At 45.6% G+C, this 24720-nt stretch overlaps 1 protein-coding gene across 1 annotated transcript in view; it reads right to left on the bottom strand.

Annotated features, from left to right (window-relative positions):
- Positions 1 to 56: 56 nt before the first annotated feature.
- Positions 57 to 24720, bottom strand: part of RAVER2 (ribonucleoprotein, PTB binding 2) — a 35908-nt gene continuing 11244 nt past the window's right edge. The window contains exons 3-12 of the mRNA XM_018553841.1: positions 16697 to 17166; positions 12993 to 13184; positions 12778 to 12904; positions 12620 to 12690; positions 8741 to 8842; positions 8565 to 8655; positions 3263 to 3405; positions 1817 to 1913; positions 258 to 379; positions 57 to 173 (exon numbers count right to left, since the gene is read on the bottom strand). Of these exons, the coding sequence (XP_018409343.1) occupies positions 57 to 173; positions 258 to 379; positions 1817 to 1913; positions 3263 to 3405; positions 8565 to 8655; positions 8741 to 8842; positions 12620 to 12690; positions 12778 to 12904; positions 12993 to 13184; positions 16697 to 17166 (1532 nt within the window). The remainder of the gene's footprint in view (positions 174 to 257; positions 380 to 1816; positions 1914 to 3262; positions 3406 to 8564; positions 8656 to 8740; positions 8843 to 12619; positions 12691 to 12777; positions 12905 to 12992; positions 13185 to 16696; positions 17167 to 24720) is intronic.

The following is a 24720-nucleotide window of genomic DNA, read 5'->3' as shown; positions in this document are numbered from 1 at the left end:
ACCAGCTGTATGTATATCTGTAAAAAAAGTTTTTTTTAAAAAACCCAAAACACACTTCATCCAGAACTGTAACTGCAAGTTGTAATCCTGCTCACCTGACTGCCATCCCCAGGTACATCTGTCTGGGCACTGCTGTATCCTGAATATTGGTCATACCACTGCTGAATAGCCTCCTGCAACAGAAACAATACATGTCATCAGACACTGTACACTTACCACTACAGACAGAGAAAGGCCGTGTAAAGAGAATGAGCTACCTGAGAGTAATCTCCGTATTGCTGGCTGTAGGAGAAATAGTTCTCTAATCCCGACTGTCCTGCGGAGTCCTGACACAATAAGCCATCCACTGCATGAGCCTGGAGCCCCCGAGCTGACATGCCTAAATCATCAATATAAGAAATACACTGCGTTTTATTTATAGACCAAGTGTAGGAAGATAGAAGAACCCTCCACACACCAATGGCATTTGTTATTCTGACGATCTGTCCAATTAAATGGACATATTGAAAGCTATTACCGAGTGCTGGTGATCCTTGTCTTCTACCTCATTTATAGAGCAGGCAATTGAGAAATACCCCCCCACTGGCCATGTCACACTAGTGATCCAGCTCCTGGGGACAACTCACCAGAGCCCTCACCTGCTTCAATGCAGATGAAGTCTCTCGATTGGACAGCGAGGGTACAAGGTGTGGAATCAGGCGAGTATTTGTTCATTGTCTGCCGCCGGCGAGCTACAAGTAACAAGATCGCTAGTGTGACATCGGCCTTAGAAATAAACAAGGTTAAGGGCGTGCGGTCATGAATTTCCCGACATCGGTTGCCTTTGTAATTAGTGTTCTGGTGCACAAGGGGTATATGTGTACTCCGAAGGGACAGCAAAACAAAACACACACCAGCCCCATCGGTACAAAGTGCTTTCTCCGAGAACTGAGAGAAATGTCCGTCAGTAATGACACTAAAGGGTTCAACAATAAGATCTCATGAAGAACACATTGTACACACAACCGGGGTCTGAATAGCACAGATGGCCCGAGTGCTACAGGGAACAAAGCCCCTTACATGAGACACACTTGTAATTAAAGCCAATTTTATAGAGCTGCACCTGTTCCCTATAACAGCATTTCAATGGCAGCTCAAATGAATGGACGAAAAGGCACACACCTGCCCCTCCAATCAACAGCCAGCTTTCATCGACAGACAATCATTGCGTCAGATCTGCACGCTAAGCAGAGGCGATGGCACAAAGTTCAAAGTCATGAAATGGTTAAAGTAAAATGCTGTTAAGAGATGGGCCGCGTTTTTTTCTGCCCTGTTTGTGTGCGTTTGCACACGTGGTAACGCATCAGAAAACCGTGCAACTTGTCAGCCGCGTTTTGGGTGCCATTATTAAGCTCAGTATACAGCGAGCTACAGCTTGCGGTATACTGAGACGCCGCAGCCGGGACAGATCCCGACAATTTTGTCTGGATCCACCCAGCTGCCCGAGGTGACAGCTGGCTCTGCCTATCCAGAGGCAGAGCCAGCTGTACCCGCCCCCATCTAGTCCCTCCCGTCACAGCTCTCTGCAGTGACAGGATCGAAAAGTGAGCGAGCGCCGGTATGTGTTCGCTCACTTCCCGATCTACTGAGCCAACCTGTGACAGTCTCATCGTCACAGGTCGGCTCAGATTATGAGGCTGAGTGAAAATAACTCGCCTCATAATTCTCCTTTAATGGCACCGCAAGCGCTTTTCCGCCATCGCGCAAATCACAGAGCGCTCTTGGAACACGCAGGTGTGAACCAGGCCTTAGGATCTACTGCTGAGGAGGAACTTACCAGGCAACACGCTTGCCAGATTCAAGTAAGGGTTCGTGCTGAGCCGGAAGTCTTTCGGTGGCTCCCCCAAGAGCGATGTCTGGTTACTCGGCTTGTTCTGAAGAAGAAAGAAAGAAAGAAAGAAAGAAAGGCTTCAGAAAAATGTCTAGACAGAGAAGCCGTTAGCAGCACCTTAACCCAATCTATTGCAGGTATGAGCAAACCTATGGCACCCCAACAGCAGAGGAACCACAGCTGTGCCACAGGCTCAACAAGTACAAAAATATGAAATATAAACAAATCCCAGTATACACCATGAGGAGAATTTATCAAACTGATGAGAGAGCCCGAGAGGGGAAAGAGAGAGAGCCCGAGAGGGGAAAGAGAGAGAGCCCGAGAGGGGATAAAGACAAAGCGACAAAATGAGAGAGCAACAAAAAAAAAGAGAAAGTGACAAAGAGCGACAGAACTCCAAAGAGAGCTCGCTTTGACCTCTTTCTCTCTTTGTTGCGTATGCAAAGAGCGTGCAACACTAACAGCAAGCAAAAGACAAAGCCCACATGAGAGCGAGAGAGAGGGAGGGAAGCTGCTTTACTAAAGGATTTGAGAAACATTTACTTCAATATCCCAATAATGTGCAGATTAAATCTATAAACAGGGATTTGCTTTTCCCGGGATTGGATAATTGATGTGAATCTTCACTTCTTTTAAAAAGGAGAACTATGAGGGGGGAGGTGAGTGCTTTTCACTCACCTCATAGTTCTAGCCGACCTGTGACAATGAGACTGTCACAGGTCGGATCAGTAGATCGGGAGGTGAGCGAACGCCGGTATGTGTTCGCTCACCTTCCAATCTACTGATCCGGCTCTCTGCCGTGACAGGGGAGGGGCTGGATTCCCCCCTCCCCGCTCCGATCCTCCAGCGCTGACTGGCGGAACGGACGGGGGAGGGTACAGCTGGCTCTGCCTTTAGATAGGCAGAGCCAGCTGTCACTCACACAGCTTGGCGGATCCAGACATAATTGTCGGGATCCGCTTCAGCTGCGGCGTCTCAGTATACCGCGAGCTGAAGCTCCCGGGATACTGAGCTTTGGGTGACGGGAGGACGCTGGTTTGACGCTTTGTTACCCCAAGGAGAACTATGGGGAAAAGCCCTAACCCCACAGTTCCCCTTCAAATGGAGATTCTCAACACCTTGAGGAAAATCAGCTTCAAAGACAGAGCGTGAGAGGAAGAGAGAGAATGAATACGTAAGTGTGTGTGTTGAGCAGTTACATTATGGAGGGAACTTTTTTTCCATAAACAATCATATAACCGCACACTTTAATTCCGATTCATATCCTGAAGGCAGTGTGATGCTGCAGAGAGTGAAAGGCTCCATTCTTCTACATCAGGCCCACTTTCCCAGAAACAGATTTTAGAAGGCGCAGCCAAAGAAGCCCGCAGGTAGATACAACACAGTTCTCACCGTGTGCAATGTGTCTGTGGTGCCGGCCTGTGATTGCCCGCTCAGCAGGGACCCGTCCGTCAGTGCCAGGGCAGACTGCTGGTCTTGGGCAAGCTGGGAGAGTGAAGCACTCAACTGCTGATTATGCAGGTATGGCATCAAGTCTGCAGGAAACAACAAAATACAAAACACAACTGAAAGTCCAATCTAAGCAACTTACTTCTCTGTATACTAGAACATGTAATACACACCTGAAATGACAAATGACCAGAGGTTGGGGGTGTCCCTGACTATAGTGTGGCAGGGGTGTCTGGATCACAAGAGCAGCTGAACATAATTCCAAATCCTTTTTTGGGGTAAAAGTTCACCTATTTGTATTTTTATTGGTCTTATAGATTTAAATCAAAACTTATTTATCCACAACAGGCGAGTGACAGAGACCCGACTCACTAGTTCCTTTACATTTGCACTGTGTTTGATTTGATGGGTTTGTTGACTTCGTCTTCCTAAATTTTCATAGTAAATCCAAGTTAAATATTCTCGTATAACTTACAGCAATGGTCATCAACTTACTAAGTATAGGGGTCCTCAACTGTGGCCCCTGACACAACCGGAGGACCACGAATAATGATCAGTATACACTGAGCGGCCAGATTATTATGACCATTATATATATATATATATATAATGCTAAAGAGGACTGTCAGAGACTGCAGACATTCTAGAGAAAATGGTGCTCAGAGACTGTGAGATGATACAGATTGGAGATTTGGAGAGACGGGGGGCATGTTACATGACGCTAGGGCAACTCACTGCCATTACCCTTTTACAAATCAATGCACTTACTCCCAGTACAGACTGCTGGGGTCCATGGGTCACAACACAAGTACCAAAGGGCCACGCAGCAGGTTGTGCACCAAGGCTTATAGCAGTGGTTCTCAACCTGTATAACCACTTGGCCATTAAGCCGCGACCCAAGTCGCACCACACTGGAACGCACGGCATTGCATTCCCTCATGTTCCGATGCAAACGATCAAACTGTGTTTGGGGTGCCATTCAAATGAATGGCAATACAACGCACCTCCCGCACCAGAACGAACAGTAGGTACCATTGAGCAGTAGTTTGCGATTAAAACACTGACATTCTCACATACACACTCCCAAAACAATGTAGGGGTCCATTGTGGGCTGCTGTGCTGTGACGGAGCTTCATCCATATGTGCATTGCTGGTACAGCTCCCATGCACTCCCTGTAGAGGTGCCGGGAGCCAGAATGTGACATCACTCCGGTCACGCGAGGGAGCTTTAAGCAAAGCATGTATAGATGGAGCTCTTTCGCAACCATACCCCCACCCCACCTCAAGCTGGCGCACAGCACCTGGCAGCATATTTTTAACGGCTGCGCGGCACGAGAACTGACAGTGCTGCGCTATAGTGGGGAGGCTGAGGAGACTCTCACCTAGTGCAGTGGAAGGCATGCGGCGACCCATTAAACATGGGGCCGCGACCCAGCAGTTGAGAACCACGGGGTTAAAGCATATTCTTCATGCAAGAACATTAGGTCGGATAGCTTCTCATAATTGCAAAACACATCACCGAATATGAAGCAAATCACCAGGAAAATATGGGCAAATGGAAAATAAACACGTATACGGTGATGAGAATGGCTCAAAGGAGTTTGGTGAGCTGCTGGGCTGGATTTTGAAGGAATATTTGCTTAAACGTGTCTTTTAATACACAGCTGGCACGTAACATTGTCAATCTATGCGACTTGTCAATACTTCACATGACTCAAGAGGACTTCTATCCAAAACCCAGGCAGCTCAGTCTGTTAGGAGAATGATTTCTCAGGCAGTCAGGATGTAGCGCAATGAATAATAAATGGGTAAGGAGAAAAAAACAAAGCCTGATGTAATAAACAAATGTGTCAGGAGTCGTAACAAAGGGATAAAACAAATCCAGACGGCATAGCTTGATATATTTCTAAATCTATGACCGGCGTTGTTATATGTACTGTAATATTGCATGAAAGAGAATTGTTTTACGGAATTGCTTCTCATGGACTCAGACTGGCATAATGCTCTGTAACCTGAACTGCTCATGATCCGAGACCCCTGTAGTTGTGCTATGACCGGAAGTACATCTACTTTATACTGCTTTGTACAACGGCTTAACAAAAAAATGTAAATGCATATCAGAAATATAGTTCTAAAAATATCGACAAGTCGAAGGATTTGAGCGACTTTGACAAGGACAATTGTGATGTGCAGTAAACTGGAGACTTCTCAGTAGGTGGGGGGTTTGGCCACCGGCAGGGGCCGCCCCTAGGCTGTAATTGGTCTTTAGTTTTTTTGTGCCTAGCGTCCTTCTCCTGCAGGTGGCGATATTACCCTACAGTACATGATCTCCGATCTGTTCCCTGTGTCCTTCAATGAACGGGAGAGAAATAGCTCTTTACCACCGAACTGCTAGAGAGTTCCTATAAAATGTGTTGTCCAATCAGATAGTACTATACTATGAATCATGATTAACCTAATCATGTTATCAGGGGCGTAACTAGAAATCACAGGGCCCCATAGAAAAGAACTGCAGAAACACATTAAACAAAATACTTACACTTATATATTTAACAGACCAAAGAAGAGCAAGAGAATTTGGATTTACATACACATGTAATGTATACCTGTATGTAAACTACAAGCTAATTGGGTCTTATCCAAAACACAGACTTTCCAGGCTACTCGAGGCATAGAAGTAAATCAGCGATCATAGCAGCTAATGTAGAGCTCACCAGCTGCAGGCAGCAAATCTATTCATATGCAATATATCATACGAACAAGAATGTTGGTACTTATTTCACTGCTGAACATAAATAAAATACTTGCAAGAAAATTTTGCATTTCCTATAGAATGGTGTTTCCTATCTGACAATTTAGCTGTATGTAGCATCGCTCTAAAGCAGCCGCAGCTAAAGCCAAGCGATGATGAAGTTGTCATGTTTTACCAATTAAAAGTGACACTCTGCCTCTGAGGCTGGCACCTTTCGTTTCAGCATTCAGATGATATTTCGGAACAGGGACTGGCAGCTCTTCCAGAGTACAGTCTCTGAATTGTGCGTAAGGGCCTCAGTTATGCCGGCTCTTGCCAGACTCAGTGAAAGGGCTCCAATCCAGGCAATGCTCCTAATGCAAACAGAGACCTCTACAATAACAATTCCTGGACTGCAAGGGAATTATTTCACACCATAGGGCCCCCGTTCACACTTACTAATGGTGCCGATCGCATGAGTCTCGCAAATTCCTCCGTGCGTCTCATGCCGTCTGCTGTGGGTGGGAGGCGCTCTATAATACAATGACAGTTGCCACCGCCTGCACGTGTTCACAAGTAACCGCACAGGCTACGATTGCCTGCAAATGGTATGTGTCCAGGTGCAGTTGTCTGCAGGTAAATCGCAGCCTGTGAGATTACTTACAAACAGCCTGGGAACAGATCGCATTAGTCTAAGGGCAGGCTCACACCATTTTCCGGACCAGATCTGGTCTGAAAAATGGTGTGAGCCTGCACGCAGTTCCAGTGCATTCCAGATCAAACAAAATGAGACATGCAGTATTTTTCTGGTCTGGAACGGACTGCGCTGGTGTGAACAGAGGCCAGCAATAGCGTAGGGATACATTAGGATGCATGTTGGGTCCGGAAACAATCGGGTCTGGTCTGGAGATGTGATGTGAATGGGCCCTTAAAAAGGAGAACTATGAGGCGAGTGCTTTTCACTCACCTCATAGTTCTAACCGACCTGTGACAATGAGACTGTCACAGGTCGGCTCAGTAGATCGGGAAGTGAGCGAACACATACCGGGTTTGCTCACCTCTCGATCCTGTCAGGGCTCTTTGCCGTGACAGGGGAGGGGCTGGATTCCCCCCTCCCGCCAGCGCTGACTGGCGGAACGGACGGGGGAGAGGCGGGTACAGCTGGCTCTGCCTCTAGATAGGCAGAGCCAGCTGTCACTCACGCAGCTGGGTGGATCTCGACATCGATGTCGGGAACCGCTCCAGCGTCTCAGTATACCGCGAGCTGATACTGAGCTTAGGGAGACTGGAGGACCCTAGTTTATGTCCTCCCGTTACCCTAAGGAGAACTATGGGGAAAAGCCCTGACCCCATAGTTCTCCTTTAAGGTGCCCATACACTGGTCAAATTTCGGCAAATTTTTATATACCGGCCGAGATTCGCACAGTGTGTGGGGCTGTCGGCTCCCTTTCAGCCGGTATTCCTCAATCAGCTGATCGAAGGAGCCGGCTAGAAAATTCTCCATGGATCAGAGCCGGCAGCCAATGAGCTGCCCGCTCTGGTCAGGTATTCTTACAGGGGCCGGCAGCACCTATCAGAATACAATGTAAACAGTGGGATTCCAACACGCGGTTTGTGTTGGAGGAATTGGGTAATTTTTTTCGTTCAGCCTGCGGGTTGAACGAAACAAATTGATAGGTGTATGGCCAGCTTTATGGAGAAATCTACAGTAGTGAACGTAGCACAAACACAATAGCGTCCTGATAAACATTGCATTTTGGCAGCCGTTCAGTTGAAATGGAACCTCAAAGTGCCTTGGCACACAACAAACTACACCTGCACTGTTTTGGGAAATATAGCATAGAGCAACACAGAGATAATTCACATTGTTGTGTTGTGGTGTGTTATCGCACACGTGGGTTTTTTTCATTGTAGATGATTAACACGCCCAGAGATATGAAATAACCATTCCATTAATCATCCGCTAGAAATGTAAACATATGCCCCTATGGTCAGGTCCTCCCTTTGCTCTGATCTCCTGTATGCAATCTAAGCAGCACCCCCACCCCCAATCCAGCACCAAGTGCCTGAAACATCGTAGGATGACAATGCTGAGCAATGACACAAATGCTTCTAGACAGCCACCTCTTTGCTTAAACCCTATAGAGAGTTTCTGCTTGGCTAGAAGAGCCTCCTTTCTATGGGACGTAAAGGCTTCTTGACCCTTCTATGTGATTTGTTGCCGACCAGTTCTGCAGATGTGAAATTAAACCTGTGAGGCCACATGTAGAATATGGTATGATTTACCCCATATATGAAAGCCCCAGATATGAAACTTTAGGCTCTGAGCATATAACAAAACCCAACCACTATCTATATAGATCAGAGATGGCAAGTAGGAACAGAGCACATCAAAATTTCAAGCTTTTCATGCCAGGTCTACATTGATGCACCCTCGTAGAGCAATGCACCCTCGTAGAGCAATGCACCCTCGTAGAGCTACCAATGCTAATAAACTATGAAGACCAGTATTACTTTTTTGCGAGGCCTCCACTGATCCCGTCTGCGATGTCCCCATGGTGGACTGTAAGATGGAGACCGGAGCTTCTCCCAGCAGGCCGGGTTTCTAATACCAATGAGAACAGGTGATAATGTAGGTCATTACTGGCATGAAGGAAGACATATATGAGCGTGCACAAGCATGTACTTACACTGTTGTTGGACTGTGCGCCCTTCAGCTGGAGAAGCTGCTGATGGGCCCCCTGTAGATGGGAGTAGTTCTGAAGAAGAAGGTTGCCTGCCAGACCTGGTTTCTGTGGAAGGGAACAGCACATAAAATGGTAAACTTTTATAAGAATTCACAACACTGACACGGTGTAAATGCAAAGAACATAAAGAATCCAACCATTTAATAGGCAAACAGCCAAATACAAAGATGAATAACGTATACAAGAGCTGATTTACCTGCCAAATTCCTGAGATTTATACAACCTTGCCACACAGCATGGCCAGCCTGGTGACCTGAATTATTTCTACTGCAGTTAAAGTATCTAAACCCCAAAACACAAAATTTAATATACTGCAGCTTACCAGTCCTTAGATGAGGCAGCTGCAGTGATTTTTCAGGGTTGTTCCTTTCTTTTCACCAGGTAATTGTGCAAATAACATGCTCCATGTCCCTTCATGTCTATACTCATTTCTCCACTATACATGGTTGTCACACAGGCTGTCTTTGTTCATCTCTATTACATTGTGGATGGATGGGACTATTATGCAAGATAAAGAAGGGTGTCTGTGCTTTCCTTTCAGCTCACAAAAAGTAACAAGGTCATTGCCTTTCTGGCAATGTCAACAACAGGTAATTTATGTACTTGCTGAAAATGTTCTTAGCCGGAAAAAAGGAAAACTAATGCAAATCACCACATCTAAGGACCTGTAAGCTGCAATAGATTACATACTTTCTGGCCCAGTGACAATGGTCACCAGGTGGGAATGAATCTTCCCAGCGAGGACACTGACAGCAATCATGCAGCATTTTGGTACGTTGGAGCGCCTAAAAGAGTTCCAACTGAGGGGTGGGCACACAGAAAAAAAAAACTAAAACAAGCCCATAACCACTGGTACCAGGTGTTGGGTCAAACAGCCAGAGGTGCCCAGGTCACTGTAGACAAGCAGTAAAAACAGATCAGAAATCAAAGTTCCATGTGGTTGTTGCAACCCAGCCGCGGGAACTTGCTTCCTCAACGCCGAATGGCAGGAAATAGAGCAAGGAATGTGTGCATCACTCCACTCCTCAAACCAAGCTTCAATCCCTTAGCAATCACACCTTCTGCGGTAGAATCAGTGCTTTTTGGGAAGTTTAGAGCAGTGGTTCTCAACCTGTGTAACCTCAGAACCCACATTTGTCCTCGGTCATTAAGTCGCGACACAAAGTTGCACTGAAACGCATGGCATTGAGGTACCGTGCATTCCGCTAACTTTGTTACCAGAACAGAGTCTGGAAGGCATCTAAAGCAGAACCCAGTGCCAAAGATTACTTCCACGCTGGCCCTGCAATGTCCAGTCCAGCAGGTTCCAGGTATGACACTCCAAAGCCGAGGAAAGGCAGAACCAGAAAGCTACCATGCAGCGATTCAATAAGTAATCTTGATTGAAGTAGAAGTTTAAAACTGAGAGTGTTTTTCTCTTCAGAGCTAAGGCCCCATTCACACTGCACAATTTGCATTTTGCGCGATATCGCGCAAATGCTTGCATTGAACAAGCTTGAATCGCGGCTAAACCCGCTCCAAAAAGGGTCCTGCTGTAGCGACGCACGACGAGCGACAGCAGGACCCTTTGCCTCATTGAGAAGCATTGGAGAGCGATATCGCGGGAATTACCGCACGATAAATCGCTAAGTGTGAACAGGGCCTAAAGAAAAGATGGCTATTGTCCATGGAGGGGTTATCTTATACTGGTTTACGCCATTTTGTTTGCCAATGCCCAATCCTCCAGTAGGCTGCAGTATAACCCAACACTAATTGGCTTCCTGTGTCCCTCATAGGACATGAAAGAAAAATCTGATAGTGGGTTTACCGGATCCAAACGGGGAAAAAAAAAATAACCAAAAGTTGTGCTTTTAGATATCCTGTACTTCAGGGGTTACTTTTATGAACCTATTAACAGAAAGTAGCGTTTGCTAAGGTATGGTGTTTTCAGACAAGGTGCACCTTTCATAAGGGCCAGACATTTTTCCTATCCTAAAAGGTTTTGGTTTTAGATGCACTTCAGATATTCAGGTCAGTCCCATTCAGCGAAGATAAATGAGATAATCCGCCAAGTGACAACAACTCGGACAGGATTTCATTTCGGCGGACATAATGAAACATTGTATCTTTTTATCCTCTTTTAACTTCTTATGCTTAGAACTGCTTGTACTCAACCCATGAGCAGAAAAGACACTTTGTGCCATGCATTTCTGAAACCGCGGACAGCACAAGGCAGCTGGACGTAATGCCTCTCACATGTTATTGGAACATGACACAGAAATGACAAAAAGAAATACAGATAATATCATTGCCTTTCCCTTCCCCCTATTCCCATTTTATCTTTTTCTAGATGGAGATTATTTTGTCCAATTTCAGGTTTTTTTTTCTATGTTTTAGCATGACTAGAAAGAAGAGAAAAAAAGAAGAATTTGCATATGTTGTTGCATATATTTTCTTTAGTTTGCATAATACAGAACTCCAGCCGTTCAGCTTAAAACTCGTCTCCAGGCGCACATTGTTTTCTCCACATCCTTCCCTTTTCATTGCAGATTGATTTGATTAACAAAAGTGAAAAACCCTCATAAAACCCTACATTACGTAATGTGATGGAGGGATGGGTGACAACGTTGGTAAGTTTAGCAGCCACCTTCCAGTGTTGTTGCCCTTCTCTAGGAAGTGCTGCCACAACACTGGTACTGGCAGGATGAACAGTTCTAGATCAATACAACAAAAAGTAAAGCTGTAAAGTAACTCGAGGGCTGAATGGAAAAGAACAGATTCTTCCATTGACGCTTATGAACGTTGATGGATGAATCACCTGCTGTTTCCTTTATATTCCAGAAGCAAACTGCAAATGGGAGGTGCTGGACTGGTACCTTACATTTTTCAGAGAACTGGGGTGGAATCACTGCTTAAGCCTAATGGCTTAGGTTAGGCAGCTCTTCTGTAGTAAATCGGGAGACCCCTAGGGGAGGGGCTAGGAATCAAATCAGGAAATCCAAATGTTAAAAGGTGCCCATACACCTGGTTCGAATTTTGGTCGGTTTTTAATGTACTGGCCAAAATTAGCTCAGTGTGTGCGGCTGTTGGCTCCCTTTGAGACGGAATTCCTAGATCAGCTGATCGAAGCAGCTGGCTGCAAAAATGTTGATCAATCAGAGCCAGCAGCCAATGAGCTGCCTGCTCTGATCGGGTATGTTGACAGGTGACGGTGGCACCTGTCAGAATACGATGTAAACAGCGGGATTCCTTGATCGACACGCTGTTTGTGTTGAAGGGGGAATCGGGTCTAACACACCTTCCGGCTGAATGCAAACAACCGCGCCGCGGTACCACAATACCATGTGTTTCGGTGCAATTGAAAAAAGTTGGTTTATGCAAAAGGTCCTAGCAACCAATGGCTGCATAGGAAGACCGTGACATCGCTGGTTACTAGGATGCCAGCGGTTCTAGTAACCAAGGACTGAAGAGTTAAGCAGTCTGGACACGGACCAATCGCTGACCTGTGCTGGGCTATGGCTGGCAGTGGATGCACCGGCCTTGGAGGCTGATGCATCCATTGTCAGCCAGCCATAAATGAGCGCATCTGCACACTATGATCGGTCAGTGTGCAGACCGCGGGCCGGACTGCCACAGACCAAGGGCCGTAGAATGCCCAGGTCTGGTCTAAACCCTTGGTGAGGGGGAAACTGAGAAAGTGCTTCCTCTGCTCTATGGACAAGACAAAGTAACTTTCCTAGAGTTTAATAACTTTTTTTTTTTTTAAATACCACCATTGCTGTATTTGTAACATCTTACACAGACTTGTAAAGTCACAAATAGGTTCACCTGGTAAGGCCTCACCTGATTATGTTTGTGGAGCTGTAACAGAGCTTGGCTGACAGTTGCATTAAAGTGCGGACGCCCGGAAGACCCTATAAACAGAAAGAGAACAGCTCAGCAATTCAGAAGCATCAATCTAACGTGCCCGGACCCAAAGTACCCTTGTACCGAAAGCTCACCGTGCTTTCCTGACCTTCCACGGTGCGGAGGCTGAAAAAGCATCTGTAGCATCGCTGGATTATTGAGGCTCTGCATGATTTGCATTGGGTTTGGCTCTGGAAGCAACCCTTTCCTATTGTTCTGCAGCTAAACGTAAAACATGGGATTAAGTAGGTGGTCTTAGAAGGGGGGGAAAAAAAAAACCTGGCTAACATATGTCCATCTAGTGACTTACCATGCCCTGCGCTGCCATGAGTGTGGCTAGAATGCTCCGACCTGGGGAACCTGGTGCGCAGTAAGACACCTGAATTCTGCTTCCCTTCACAGTTATTCCATCCATGGAGTCTCTCATCTCTTCCGCCTGCCTTGCAGATTCATATTCAACCAACGCAAAACCACCAGAGTAACCATCTTCATCCTCTGCCAGCTGAAATTAAAAAAATAAAACAATCACAGCTGTCCAATTATCTTTGCTAAGATACATAATTAGAAGCAACTAATTATAGTAACAGCTATAGAGGGGTCAGGGATTGTTCCTCCACCAGTTCTTTATTGCAGACTGGAATCGTAGTCAACATATATTCCCTTTTGAAAAGAGCTACTGGAATGACCAGCAATGGTTACATATTCCTAAACAGAACAGAATAGTGTGCAGAGAAATCCTGTATTCTCTGTCCTCTGGTGGATGCACCATAACGATATAGGATTTGACAGGTGAAAAGTTGTTTGGGTTGTGATGATTATTTAATTGAAACTAGGAGGTGCACCGAAATGAAAAATTTAAAACCGAAAAAGGAAAAAAAAAATAAAAAAAATGGAAATGTTTTTTTCTCTAACTTTTTCTAAAAAAATTATTTTTAATTTATAAACTTTTAAATTTTTTAATATTTTATTTTTTACTTTACTTTTATGTGCTTCGGGGGAAATATTGGGGGTCTAAAACAGACCCCTGACATTTCCCTTTTAAAATAGAAAAAGATTGAGAACACATCGAGTCCTCAGAGACACACAAGTCCTCAATCTCGTTTTCTGCAGCCCGTGTTATAAATGAACAGGAATCCTCTATACTGAGTGTTTTTGATCATTCATAACATGAGGACATTGTATAGTTACTATAACCACAATCATGAATGGACAGGAGGTGATGTAGATCACTTCCCATTCATTTATAATTGGGGATATAGTAACCATACCTCAACCATGTCCTCAATTATTTACAAACACTCAGCGATCACTGATCTCTGACTGCTTGTACCCGCTCTCCATCCTGACAGCATGAGGCTGTCACAGGAGGCTGATCGAGCGGTGTCGGGGAGGAGAGCTCAGCCTCCTGTGACAGCGCTGGCTGTCTCTGCCCACATGGCCGCTCTCTACCGATCTGCGACAGGAGGCTGAGCGGTGTGGGAGGAGAGACGCCGGTCGCTCACAGCGCTCTCCTCCCGCAGCGCTCGGCCACCTGTGACAAGTTTCTCTCCTCCCCGTTGGGACACACTCTCCTTCCAGTGGGAAGGAGAGAAAAAACAGATGCACCGCTATTTCGGCCAAAAAATGCCACTTTCAGCGTTTAGACAAAAGTGCCATTTTCGCCTGATATGTTTCGGCGGCCAATATATCGGTGCATCCCTCATTTAAATGATTATTTTAGTAAGGAGAGAAAACACCTGTTCATCTTGCCAGCTATTCCATGTCACTGTCACTTCCTTTGAGCTGAACTGAAATCATAAACAATGTTATGTTATCTTTCTTCTTTACAGATCTTCCTACTCCCATGTATCGGAGATAAACAAAGACGGACATATTTGTAGACCACCCTCTGCGGCAGGGGTGGGCAACTCTGGACCCTTAGGTGTTGTGAAACTTTAAGTCCCATGAGCCATTGCAAGACTGACAGTTACAGGCATGACTCCCAGAGGCATGTTGGTATTTGTAGTTAAAGCACAGCTGGAGGGCTGGAGTTGTCCCCCCCTGCCCTGTGGCAACCATGGCTCCCTCAATAGATACCGCATATAGGTACAGGTAGGCTGTAATATATATTACATTTTTGTTTAAGAGCTCAGATATGCTTTAAAAGGGCCATCACTTAGTTAAAGCTGAACTCTGACCTTCCCTTCGGTCTTGCACGATTGTACCGGCTCCTCTCCTGGACCGATATTACTTCCTCACTGCACACTGTGAGCCTCCCACAATGTGCTTTAGAGGCTGCAGCAAGTCAGATAGAGCCCTCCTCATTTCCTAGCTGAAGGGCGTAAGGCATCATCTCATTAACATGATGATGAGGGCAAAAAGCAAGAACCAGGGAAGGCATAATATAAATTAGCCAAAACGTCAGCTTTTCAGCTTAAAGACCACAGCGCACTAAGATCAGACAAGACATGCTGGTAAGTTAATGGGCTCCAGAGAGATAGGGACCTTAGATTGTAAGCTCCTTGAGGGCAGGGACTGATATGAAAAGCGCCCCGTAAAATTGTTGGCGCTATATAAATACCAAAAATAAATAAATGCGGCCCAGCTGCAGACTGTATTAGCACTGACACATTCTCAGCACTCATTGTAAAAAATAAAACGTGAAATAAAATGGCCTATAAAACAAAATCAGGTATGTAATAGGGCTTCCATGTAAACAGAGGCTGCAAGGAGTTTGCACAGGACAGTGGTAGTCCATGAAGGTGACTCCCATTACTGCAAACAGAGACGTGTCAAGGAGTTTTCCCTTCAGGAGAAGAGTAAGCTTGGCTTCCCAGTGCTGCAACTCTGTAGTTATTAAGAACTGCTTTATTCTGCAACATATCCGTTTGAATTTCAGGTTTTAAGACAAATAGAACTTTTTATCATTAGTAAAAGGACATAAATATGAGCTTTCATTTGTAGGTGTGGGATGATTTATAATGAACAGAGCAGGGTCTGGCAGCATGGGTAGGAGAGTTGTTTACACTTCTCTTTTCCAGGTATGCATTTGCCTGGCCGAACAGCCGGCTCCTTGCTGATTGGCTGGGAAGCCGGCTCCCCGGCCAATCCGCATCAAGACGGCTTTCGGGCCAATCAGGAAGCAGAGTCGATACTCACCGCCCGGCGCTGATTGACCTGGAAGCCGGTTTCCCGGCCAAGCACAATCAAGCCGGCCAGACAACATGGAGCCGGCTTATCGGGCAATCAGATTGCCCAGGACGCCGGCTCCATGCCAGTGGAAGCACCGGTATCGGTACTCGGTATCAACGAGTACCAAAAGCAAAGTATCGGCAGTCGATACCGAAAAAACAGTATCGGTGCATCCCTAAATACCAAGTCAAATTTAGGTACTTGCACTGCTTGCATTACATTTAAATGAAATGTTAATAAATACAGAACTACATCCATTGGTTGTAATTCAGCTTTGAATAAACCTGCACTGAGAATACCAAATAGAAAATAAAGCAAAGTTGAATAGATGCCATCACAAGATGAATTCAGCTTTCCTTTATTGGGTCACCTCTCCTCGCACTTCCTTTCCCCACCAAGGGATGCTTTGCTAGAACCTCTGACCTTTATACGAGTTGACATTTGCAAAATGTAAAAGAGCTCAGGTCTAGCAATAGTTTACTCAGACACTACGCATTAGTGGGTGGAGGTGTACGCATTATTTCCATATCCAGAAGTTTGGGTCTTGGGGGGATCAACCAACTAAACTACCAGCTGACCAACTAAAAGGGGTACTAAGGCACTTGCGAGTTCCTTTCACTAAACACTGGCTTATATTGTATTTCTAAAGCACGGGTTTGTTCTAACTGGTCAAGCGGCCACATCTGAAAAGACTAGATTAAATTGCACCAAAGCCATTGTAAACCTTCTCAAATATCAGTTTCAGTGTTGATGTACAGAGAAAGAACATAATCGGCATGCTATTCATGACAGCAGGGTATGATTCAAAATAAGAGAAGGTGAAGCAGGCGTGTCATTCTCTACCTGGCAGAACAACGGCTTGTGCAGAGAGGAAAATATCTGCGTCAGCTCATCACTATTGCTGTAGTCCTTGGGAAGCTTGTCAACACACAGGCACTTTGAGTGAATAAAATCCGCCGTCAGCTGATTGACGTCCACCCACTGGGCAAAAAGGGTAAATTCTTCCAGCTGCTTGCCCAGCAATTCCAGGCGGGCCTTTGAGGCGCAGTCTTTCTTCATGTACTCTACAAAGCCGTAGCCCTTGGAGAGGCCAGTGAGCTCGCTGTAGACGAGGAGACAGCGTTCGATGTTTCCGTACGCCCGGACCAGTTCTTCGAACTCCTGCTTGCTGAATAACGGAGGAAGGTTGGTCACGCATAACAAAGCGTCCGTCGGCTGCAGCTGGACCTGAATCTCCTTGTCCCGGAGGTGGCATTTGTGGAATTTGTTAATCGCATCTTGTGCTTGCTCTCCGTTTGACAGAGTGATGAAGGCTGGAAAGAGAGAGGAGAAACAGGTGGTCATTACAGTACAGTAATGTGCTCCAAGGTCTCCAAGAACATGTCATTAGAGGACACTGGCTCCATACACAAGCTATCCATAACCCCCATTAAACACAGAATTGCCTGCTAAACACAAAACATAATCCCATCAGACTACCTAATGAAATGCCAAAAAGAAATAAAATGTATTCCACCTTTCAAAAGAAAATCATTGGGTTTCAGATATAAAATTTAATGTAATCAGCTTAATGAATATAATTTTAACAAATGTATGTCAAAGCTAAAACAAACATATATTGCTTTTACTTACAATTACGTTTTTTTCACTTCCTGGTCCTCTTGGGCATAAGTGATGTAATGTGCCCAAGCATTACATCAGCAGAGCATTGCTGGGAAATCTCATCTGTAACCTCATGATATCTCAGGGAAAGGCATTTTCCCCCTCTGAGATGACGTACATGGTCACATGTCCTAGTCACATGTACCAGAGTTCCAGGAAGTAAAGGGAAATCTAGGATTTTTGCCCTTAGTTAAAAATGGCCACTGTAAGAATGTGGAGGAAAATAAAAAAATAGGGAATGCAAAGAATACAAAGCTGGCAATTATCTAGAAGTATCTTTTTGTAGATTGTCATTACTAAACATTTCTAAAAAGATATGTTTGTTGTTATTTCAATTATATGGGCAAAGTCCTCTTTAAATAACTGCAGGTAAAAGCACAGAAAAATAAGGTTTTAAATGCTTACTTGCAGCATTTTTCCTTTTCGTAAAGAGGAACTTTACTGATATCTTTAAAAACAACAACAACAACAACAACACACACCTTTAGAAATGTTTAGTAATGTCAATCTGCAAACACATACTTCTAGATAATTGCTGGCTTTGTATTCTTTGCTTACCTTATTTTTCATTTCTTTCCCAGTCTTCTGGCAGTGGCCATATTTACTAAGGGCAGATTACTAGATCTCCCTTTATTTCCTGGAACTCTGGCACGTGACCATGCACATCATCTCGGGAAGAAAATGCCTTTCCCAGACATCTCGCGAGAATACAGATGAGATTTCCCAGCAATGCTTTGCTGATGTAACCTTCCCAGGATGCAATGCTTGGGCACATTATATCATTTGTGCCAGAAGTGGACCAACTCTATTTGTAATTAAATTACAAATATGTTTAATGAATGTAAGAAGTTTGAATCAGCACGCAGAGCTGCATGCTGATGTGATTTTAAGTAAAAAAAAAAAAAGGGGGTTAGGCCTCATTCACACTAAGAGAGGACAGGTGCTGCGTGTGACTGTACGCAGCAGCCTGTTCTTCTCTTTGGGACTACGCGGCCGTACGTTCACCCAAACTGCACATCCCTGCGGGTGCCTGTACTCGTGCGCACGATGGATCCTGTCTGCGTCCGAGGACGGACACCCGCACCCGTGTGCAGTTCGGGTGAGCGTACGGTTGCCTCCTCCAATATAGAAGAATAGGCTGCTGCGTACAGTCACACGCAGCACCTGTCCTTCCCGGGAGCGACCCGATACGGCCGTGCACGCCGCACGGATCTGTACAGGCCGGCTCTTAGTGTGAATGAGGCCTAAAGGTCCGCTTTAAATTATTTTTCATTTACTTGCAATGTGCCTTGTGCTAGAAAATGTGACTACTCCAGGAGAGTGAATTCCCCAGCACATCCCCCTGTGATGCAGCACCGGTCCTCTTCTAGGTTGGAGGACAACCAGCATAACAGTGTAAAAGGCATTCTTACAGATAGCATCATAGTTTCCCTTTCAAGAGTGCAGGTGAGTACATGTAAATCCTTCTATTGTCCCCTGTGCTGAAGTGTGTACCCAGAACCATGCGTTTATACCAGCACAGACACAGCTAAAGATAGAGACGTTCACTGCATACAGCTGTTCTGAGACTGTTAAAGGGAACCTGTAAAAGTTAAATGATGCATTTGGGTTTGTTATTTCCCTGATGGCGGTGACCTCAAGATGCCTGCACATACCTTTCTTATGTTACATAAATGCCTCAGGGGGCCTCAAGCCCAGGTCCACCATATGTAAATCTAGATATCTAGCTGAAGTCAACAGATGCGACAAGCCCCTTGGTGAACCTCAATGTCTATGTGACCTACACAGAGATGCTGGGGAAGTATCACAGTTCTCGGCTTTAGCAGCATGCAGAAATCCACAGCATATGCCTGGGATTGGGGACCAAAAAAGTGTAAGCAGAAGCACTTTCACAGTCATAGAGGGGTACGATTTATGGACATAATATAAGGCACACCTACAAATAATTGTGTTCAGGTGTTTAAAGGGAACAGTTAATGGTACATCATACAAAGTGAATATCTATTTTGCACTTCCAAAATTGTGGCAAGAGTTTGAGGAAGGTCCTTCTTTGATCCAGAATGACTGTGCACAAAGCCAGCTCCACAAAGACGAGGTTTGACTAGTCTGGTGTGGGGGAACTGGAGTGTCCTGCACAGAACTCTGATCTCAACCCTTCTGAACACCTTTGAACACCCCAATGAAGGAGGGAGCTCGGGACATCGGGACGAATTGCAATCTATCAGCGTTAGCTTTGCTAACAACCTAACAGGCACCCCTGGTCTAAAGCAAAAGAACATTCCACCAATAGAGAAAATAGCTTATAACTATAATCTAAGAACAATGGACCAGAAGAGTATATATAGCCAAACAATAAGCCAGTGCAGAGGTCTCCATCATTGTTGTCTCTTCGGGTCGAATGTTCTTAGCCTATTGTTTTAGGCCATTTTCTATATTGGTCAAATGTTCTTTTATTGTTTCAGGCCATTTACTCTTTTGGTTGAATGTTCTTTTATTGTTTCAGGCCATTTACTCTTTTGGTTGAATGTTCTCTTATTGTTTCAGGCTATTTACTCTTTTGGTTGAATGTTCTCAGCCCTTTCTTCAGGCTAATTTCCTCTTAGGAAAGACAACTAACCTATCAGAAAATAACATTTTGCACACATTCAAAACATTACGGGAATTGTGACTTTTGCACGGATGGCGATCCATCCACACATTGATTTTTTTTTATATAAACAGACCCCAAAGTGTCCCCCATAACAACCAATCCAAGCTTTGTCTACATCCTGAAACCAGTATTACAGAACTGACACGTGGAGTCTGATGGATAACAGACAACGCAGACTGTACATACATTAGGTGTACATAGCTCTCCTGAGAACACATCTGTATTACATTCCATTTCCCTTCAACCGTGGCAACATTACAGCGCCGATGTACAGAACTTCCCACCCCCTCGCTCATGTTAATGTCTCACTGCGTCTCCGAAAATAATCAGCAGACAGCTCGGAGGTTTAAATTACACACACGGCCTACAAGAGGTTTTAATTTTTAGTAAGATATTCAAGGTCCATGCCATTGTAAAATGGGTGCTGCCGCTGCAATTTATTTTTCTGGCAACGCTGACAATGCAATTTAGGTTAAAAAAACGCCTTACCAATTAGCAATAAGTTTAAACAGGGGCAACACCTCACTATCTCCAGTACAGAAGCCAGTAAGGATCCGCAATAAAGTTTGCAAAAATCCTTCCAAAGTACATATTTGACCTTGAAGGAATTTTTTTTCCTTAAAAAAGGAGAATTATGAGGAGAGAGATTTTCACTCAGCCTCATAATCTGAGCCGACCTGTGACAATGAGACTGTCACAGAACGGCTCAATAGATCAGGAAGTGAGCGAACACATACCGTCGCTCGCTCACTTCTCGATCTATCCGTTCAGGAGAGCCGTGACTGTCACTCACGGTTCACTGCAGGGATTCCCCCCCTCCCCTGTCCGATCCTCCTGCGCCGACTGGCGAAACCAACTAGGGAAGGGGCGGGCACAGCTGGCTCTGCCTCTAGATAGGCAGAGCCAGCTGTCACTCACGCAGCTGGGCGGATCCAGACAGTATTGTCGGGATCCGTCCCGGCGTCTCAGTATACCGTGAGCTGTAGCTCGTGTTATACTGAGCTTTGGGTCAGTGGAGAACGCTAGTTTGTGTCCTCCCGTGACCCTTACGAGAGCTATGGGGAAAAGCCCTGACCCCATAGTTCTCATTTAATAGGAGTTTTAGTTTAGTTTATAGCTCGGTGGACTATGGAGGCTGATGATGATATAATCAAGTTCATATTAATTTAATTCAGCAGCAGCAAGCTTAATTCCGATCCTTTTATTTTGCATCTGCATAGACACAATATGGCATCCGGGACGTAATAAATATTTAATTTCCCAAAGGCAGCGGCCTGGAAAGATCCACATTATTTGTCGGAATCGGGGTCCTGCAGGAGATCAATAAGTGCTGGGTCAGGCAGAAAGAGGAGTAATGTTACACGGTGTACTGGAAGCGATCTTTACCTCAAATTTAATATGCCTGCATTTCCCTCCACCGAAGGGTAATCACTGAGGAGCCTGCTGCCGGGATAATAATATTCCACAGGCAATTTGTCCGCAGGGAACATGGTACTGCTGCTAGATAATAAAGGCACAGGAAGCTTAAAGGAAATCCATGAGGGTTTTGTGGTTTTAGATACAAAGGTGAGAGTGATCGGCGTAATGTAACAGAAATCTCATCATTGTATGTTAATGTTGTAAAGGCTTTCTATGTATAGATTGTAATTAGATTTGTACACAGAGGCAGCCATATACACTTATTACCTCTGCATGCTGTGTTCCTTGAAGCAGTTACTTCGGTACTTTAGGGGCCCTTCAGACCTATTTGTTGAGGTTGAGCTGGGTACAATGCATGTTACTGAAATGCAAGGTGACACAAGGCACTTTGTGCGGTGCGTTGTACTAACATTTAGAATGAATAGGAGGAGAAGTAGTCACCAGTCACGACTTCTCCTATTACTGATTACATGGAGCACAGTCACTGCTGCACCCCACCACCTCTCCCGGCCCCCGATGTACATATCTGTGCGATGCTCCTGCCAGCCATTGTACAGTCCCATACATTGTACTCCACACCCCCACAGTATGTTATGTGCATCGTTCCGGTGACATGCTCCCCCCTGACGGAGGAAACACAAAAAAACTGAGGAGCTAGGAGAGAGGCGGGCCTTTTAAACAACTGAGGGTGACAAGTTTCCTAATAAAAGGGGTGGAGCCTATCTCTCGCAAGCTGTTCTGGAGGACGAAAGGGAAAGTGCTTTTTATTTCTAGGACCTGGTCGCTGGCTCGGAAGTGCTTCTCATTGGTTAGCGTGGTCAGGTGCCAGTGCTGACCAATGAGAAGAACTTCTGAGTTGGGGACTAGGGTCCTGGAAGCAAAATAAAGTTTATTAAATGGTCAGCGTGGTCATGTGACAGTGCTGACCAATGAGTGCTCACCATTTGCAAGCCTTATGGACATTACATACTGCGGGGTTGTGAAGAGCAGCGCACAGACCGTACACACTGGCTGCTGAGGGCACCACACAGGTATATGCAACAGGGACCGGGAGAGGTGGTGAACTTCCCCTTTAAGCTCTCTAAAGCCGGATATACACATTTTCTTTGTTCAACCTGCGGTCCGAAGAACATATATAAGATTCCTCCATCAATGCTTACGAGCATTGATCAAGGAATCCCATTCTGTTTCTACTGCGTTCTGACAGCAGCAGCCAACTTCTGTCAGAATACCTGAACGGCACTTGCAGCTGATTGAATAATGCTTGGCCAAATGGAGCTTGCAGCCAACCTGCTTCTTCAATAAGCTGATCAAGGGACAGCGGCACCCACTGTGCGGATTTCGGCTGTTCATCGGGAACCGGCCAAAATTTGTATATACTCCACTTTAGACAGTTGCCACTAGAACAGTGCTTCTCAACCTGCGTAACCTCAGGACCCACATTTGACCTTGGTCAATAATCACCCAAGTCGCACCGCACAGGGCTGCACAACATTGCGGCACTGCACGTTCCGGTGCAGGTGATAGAACTGTGGATGGGAGGTGTGTTTGGGGTGCCATTCAAATGAACGGTAGCCATAGCCCCATCCCACCTCAAGCTGACACTCGGCGCCAGGCAGCATATCTTGAATGGCTGCTTGGCATGAGAACGGACAGTGCTGTACTATGGGGAGGCAGAGGAGCCTCTCACCTAGAAAAGTGGAAGGCATGCAGTGACCCACTGAACACGGGGGGGGGGGGGGGGTCGCGGCCCACTTTTGGGTCACGACCCACCAGTTGAGAACCAAGGCACTAGAACAAAGTGTTCCCACCGGAAGACGTCCCCTCGACTCCTGCTCTTGCAAAAAGTAAACATTTGGGATTTCCCCCTCACTCTCAGTTCCAGTGGGCACCGGGACAAACCAAGAGAAGGAATCTCCCAAACGAGAACACAGAGATTAAAATCTGAAAAGGGTCAGATAGGTACGTGTTATAGGGGGTTACTTCCACGACTATCTCTAGCGGTATGCACAACAGGTTAAGGTGTGGTGCTTTCAGACAAGATTCACCCTTCACCCTGAGACGGGGAATGCAGATTTCTGCAAATCATCTGCTCAGAGTCAGCCAGGCCTACAACCCGTGTGAATCATACGTGACCTTTATCAAAGGAGAGGCGTGACTGCTCTAGGTGTAGATTATAGTGCAGGAGACACAAACATTGCCGAAGACAAATCACTCAAAACTGTAGTTCCTCTTTAAAATAAATAAATCTCAGACACCTCATTTTTTACCAATACCCCCCTAGAACGACAACTGGTTTATCCTTGGTCGCTGTCGGGTGTCCTACATACTCCTCTCCCACGTCTTCCCCCCCATATCAAGCGAAATATACTTTTAAGAGATACCATCATAACCTGGCGGGAAATAAGGAAATTGTACAAACTACCAGGAGTGACTTCCCCACTCATGCCTATTACCTCCACCCCTGCATTCCCGGCCGGACATGACTCCCTGGTATATCGCCAATGGCAAAACCGTGGCATTAGAACCCTACAAGACCTACTCACACCCCAGGGAAAATGTAAATCCTTGAGGGAACTACAAGGGGAATACAATATTTCAATCCACCACTTTCTCCAACATGCCCAAGTACAACATTTTATTAGTCATAATCTTCCACCATCATGCACAGGCCCCAATTTGATGCTGATGAATCAACTATTGGCCTCCCCGACTCAGAAGATGCCTCTCTCCTCCATTCACCGTCATCTATACTACGGTGTATCCTCTGTCACAACGTCCACCCCCCCATATGCCTTAAAATGGGCAGCTCTTCTGCAAATATCACCGAAATCTGCCCAATCGGTCATTTTGAAAGGTTGGATGCAATTAAGACGGGCAGTGGTATGTGAAGCGTGGAGGGAAATTCAATTTAACCCCTTCGTGACTGACGACGTACAGTGTACGTCGCCAGCATCGGGGCTGTTTAAACAGACTCCCGGCGACTTTTGCCGCCGGGAGTCTGTTTAAACTTGTAGAGCCGACTGTCGGCTTTACAACAGAAGCGATCCTGGCGACTTACCTGTCGCCAGATCGCTTCTGCGTCCCGAAGAAGGGGCCGCCCCCCCCCTCCCGGACACCCTCGCCGTGCTTCCCG

Source organism: Nanorana parkeri, unplaced genomic scaffold, assembly GCF_000935625.1.
Source record: "Nanorana parkeri isolate BGI_ZX_2015 unplaced genomic scaffold, ASM93562v1 scaffold131, whole genome shotgun sequence".
NCBI lineage: Eukaryota > Metazoa > Chordata > Amphibia > Anura > Dicroglossidae > Nanorana > Nanorana parkeri.
Note: the sequence above shows the minus strand (reverse complement) of the source record. Positions and strands in the feature narration are given on the sequence as shown.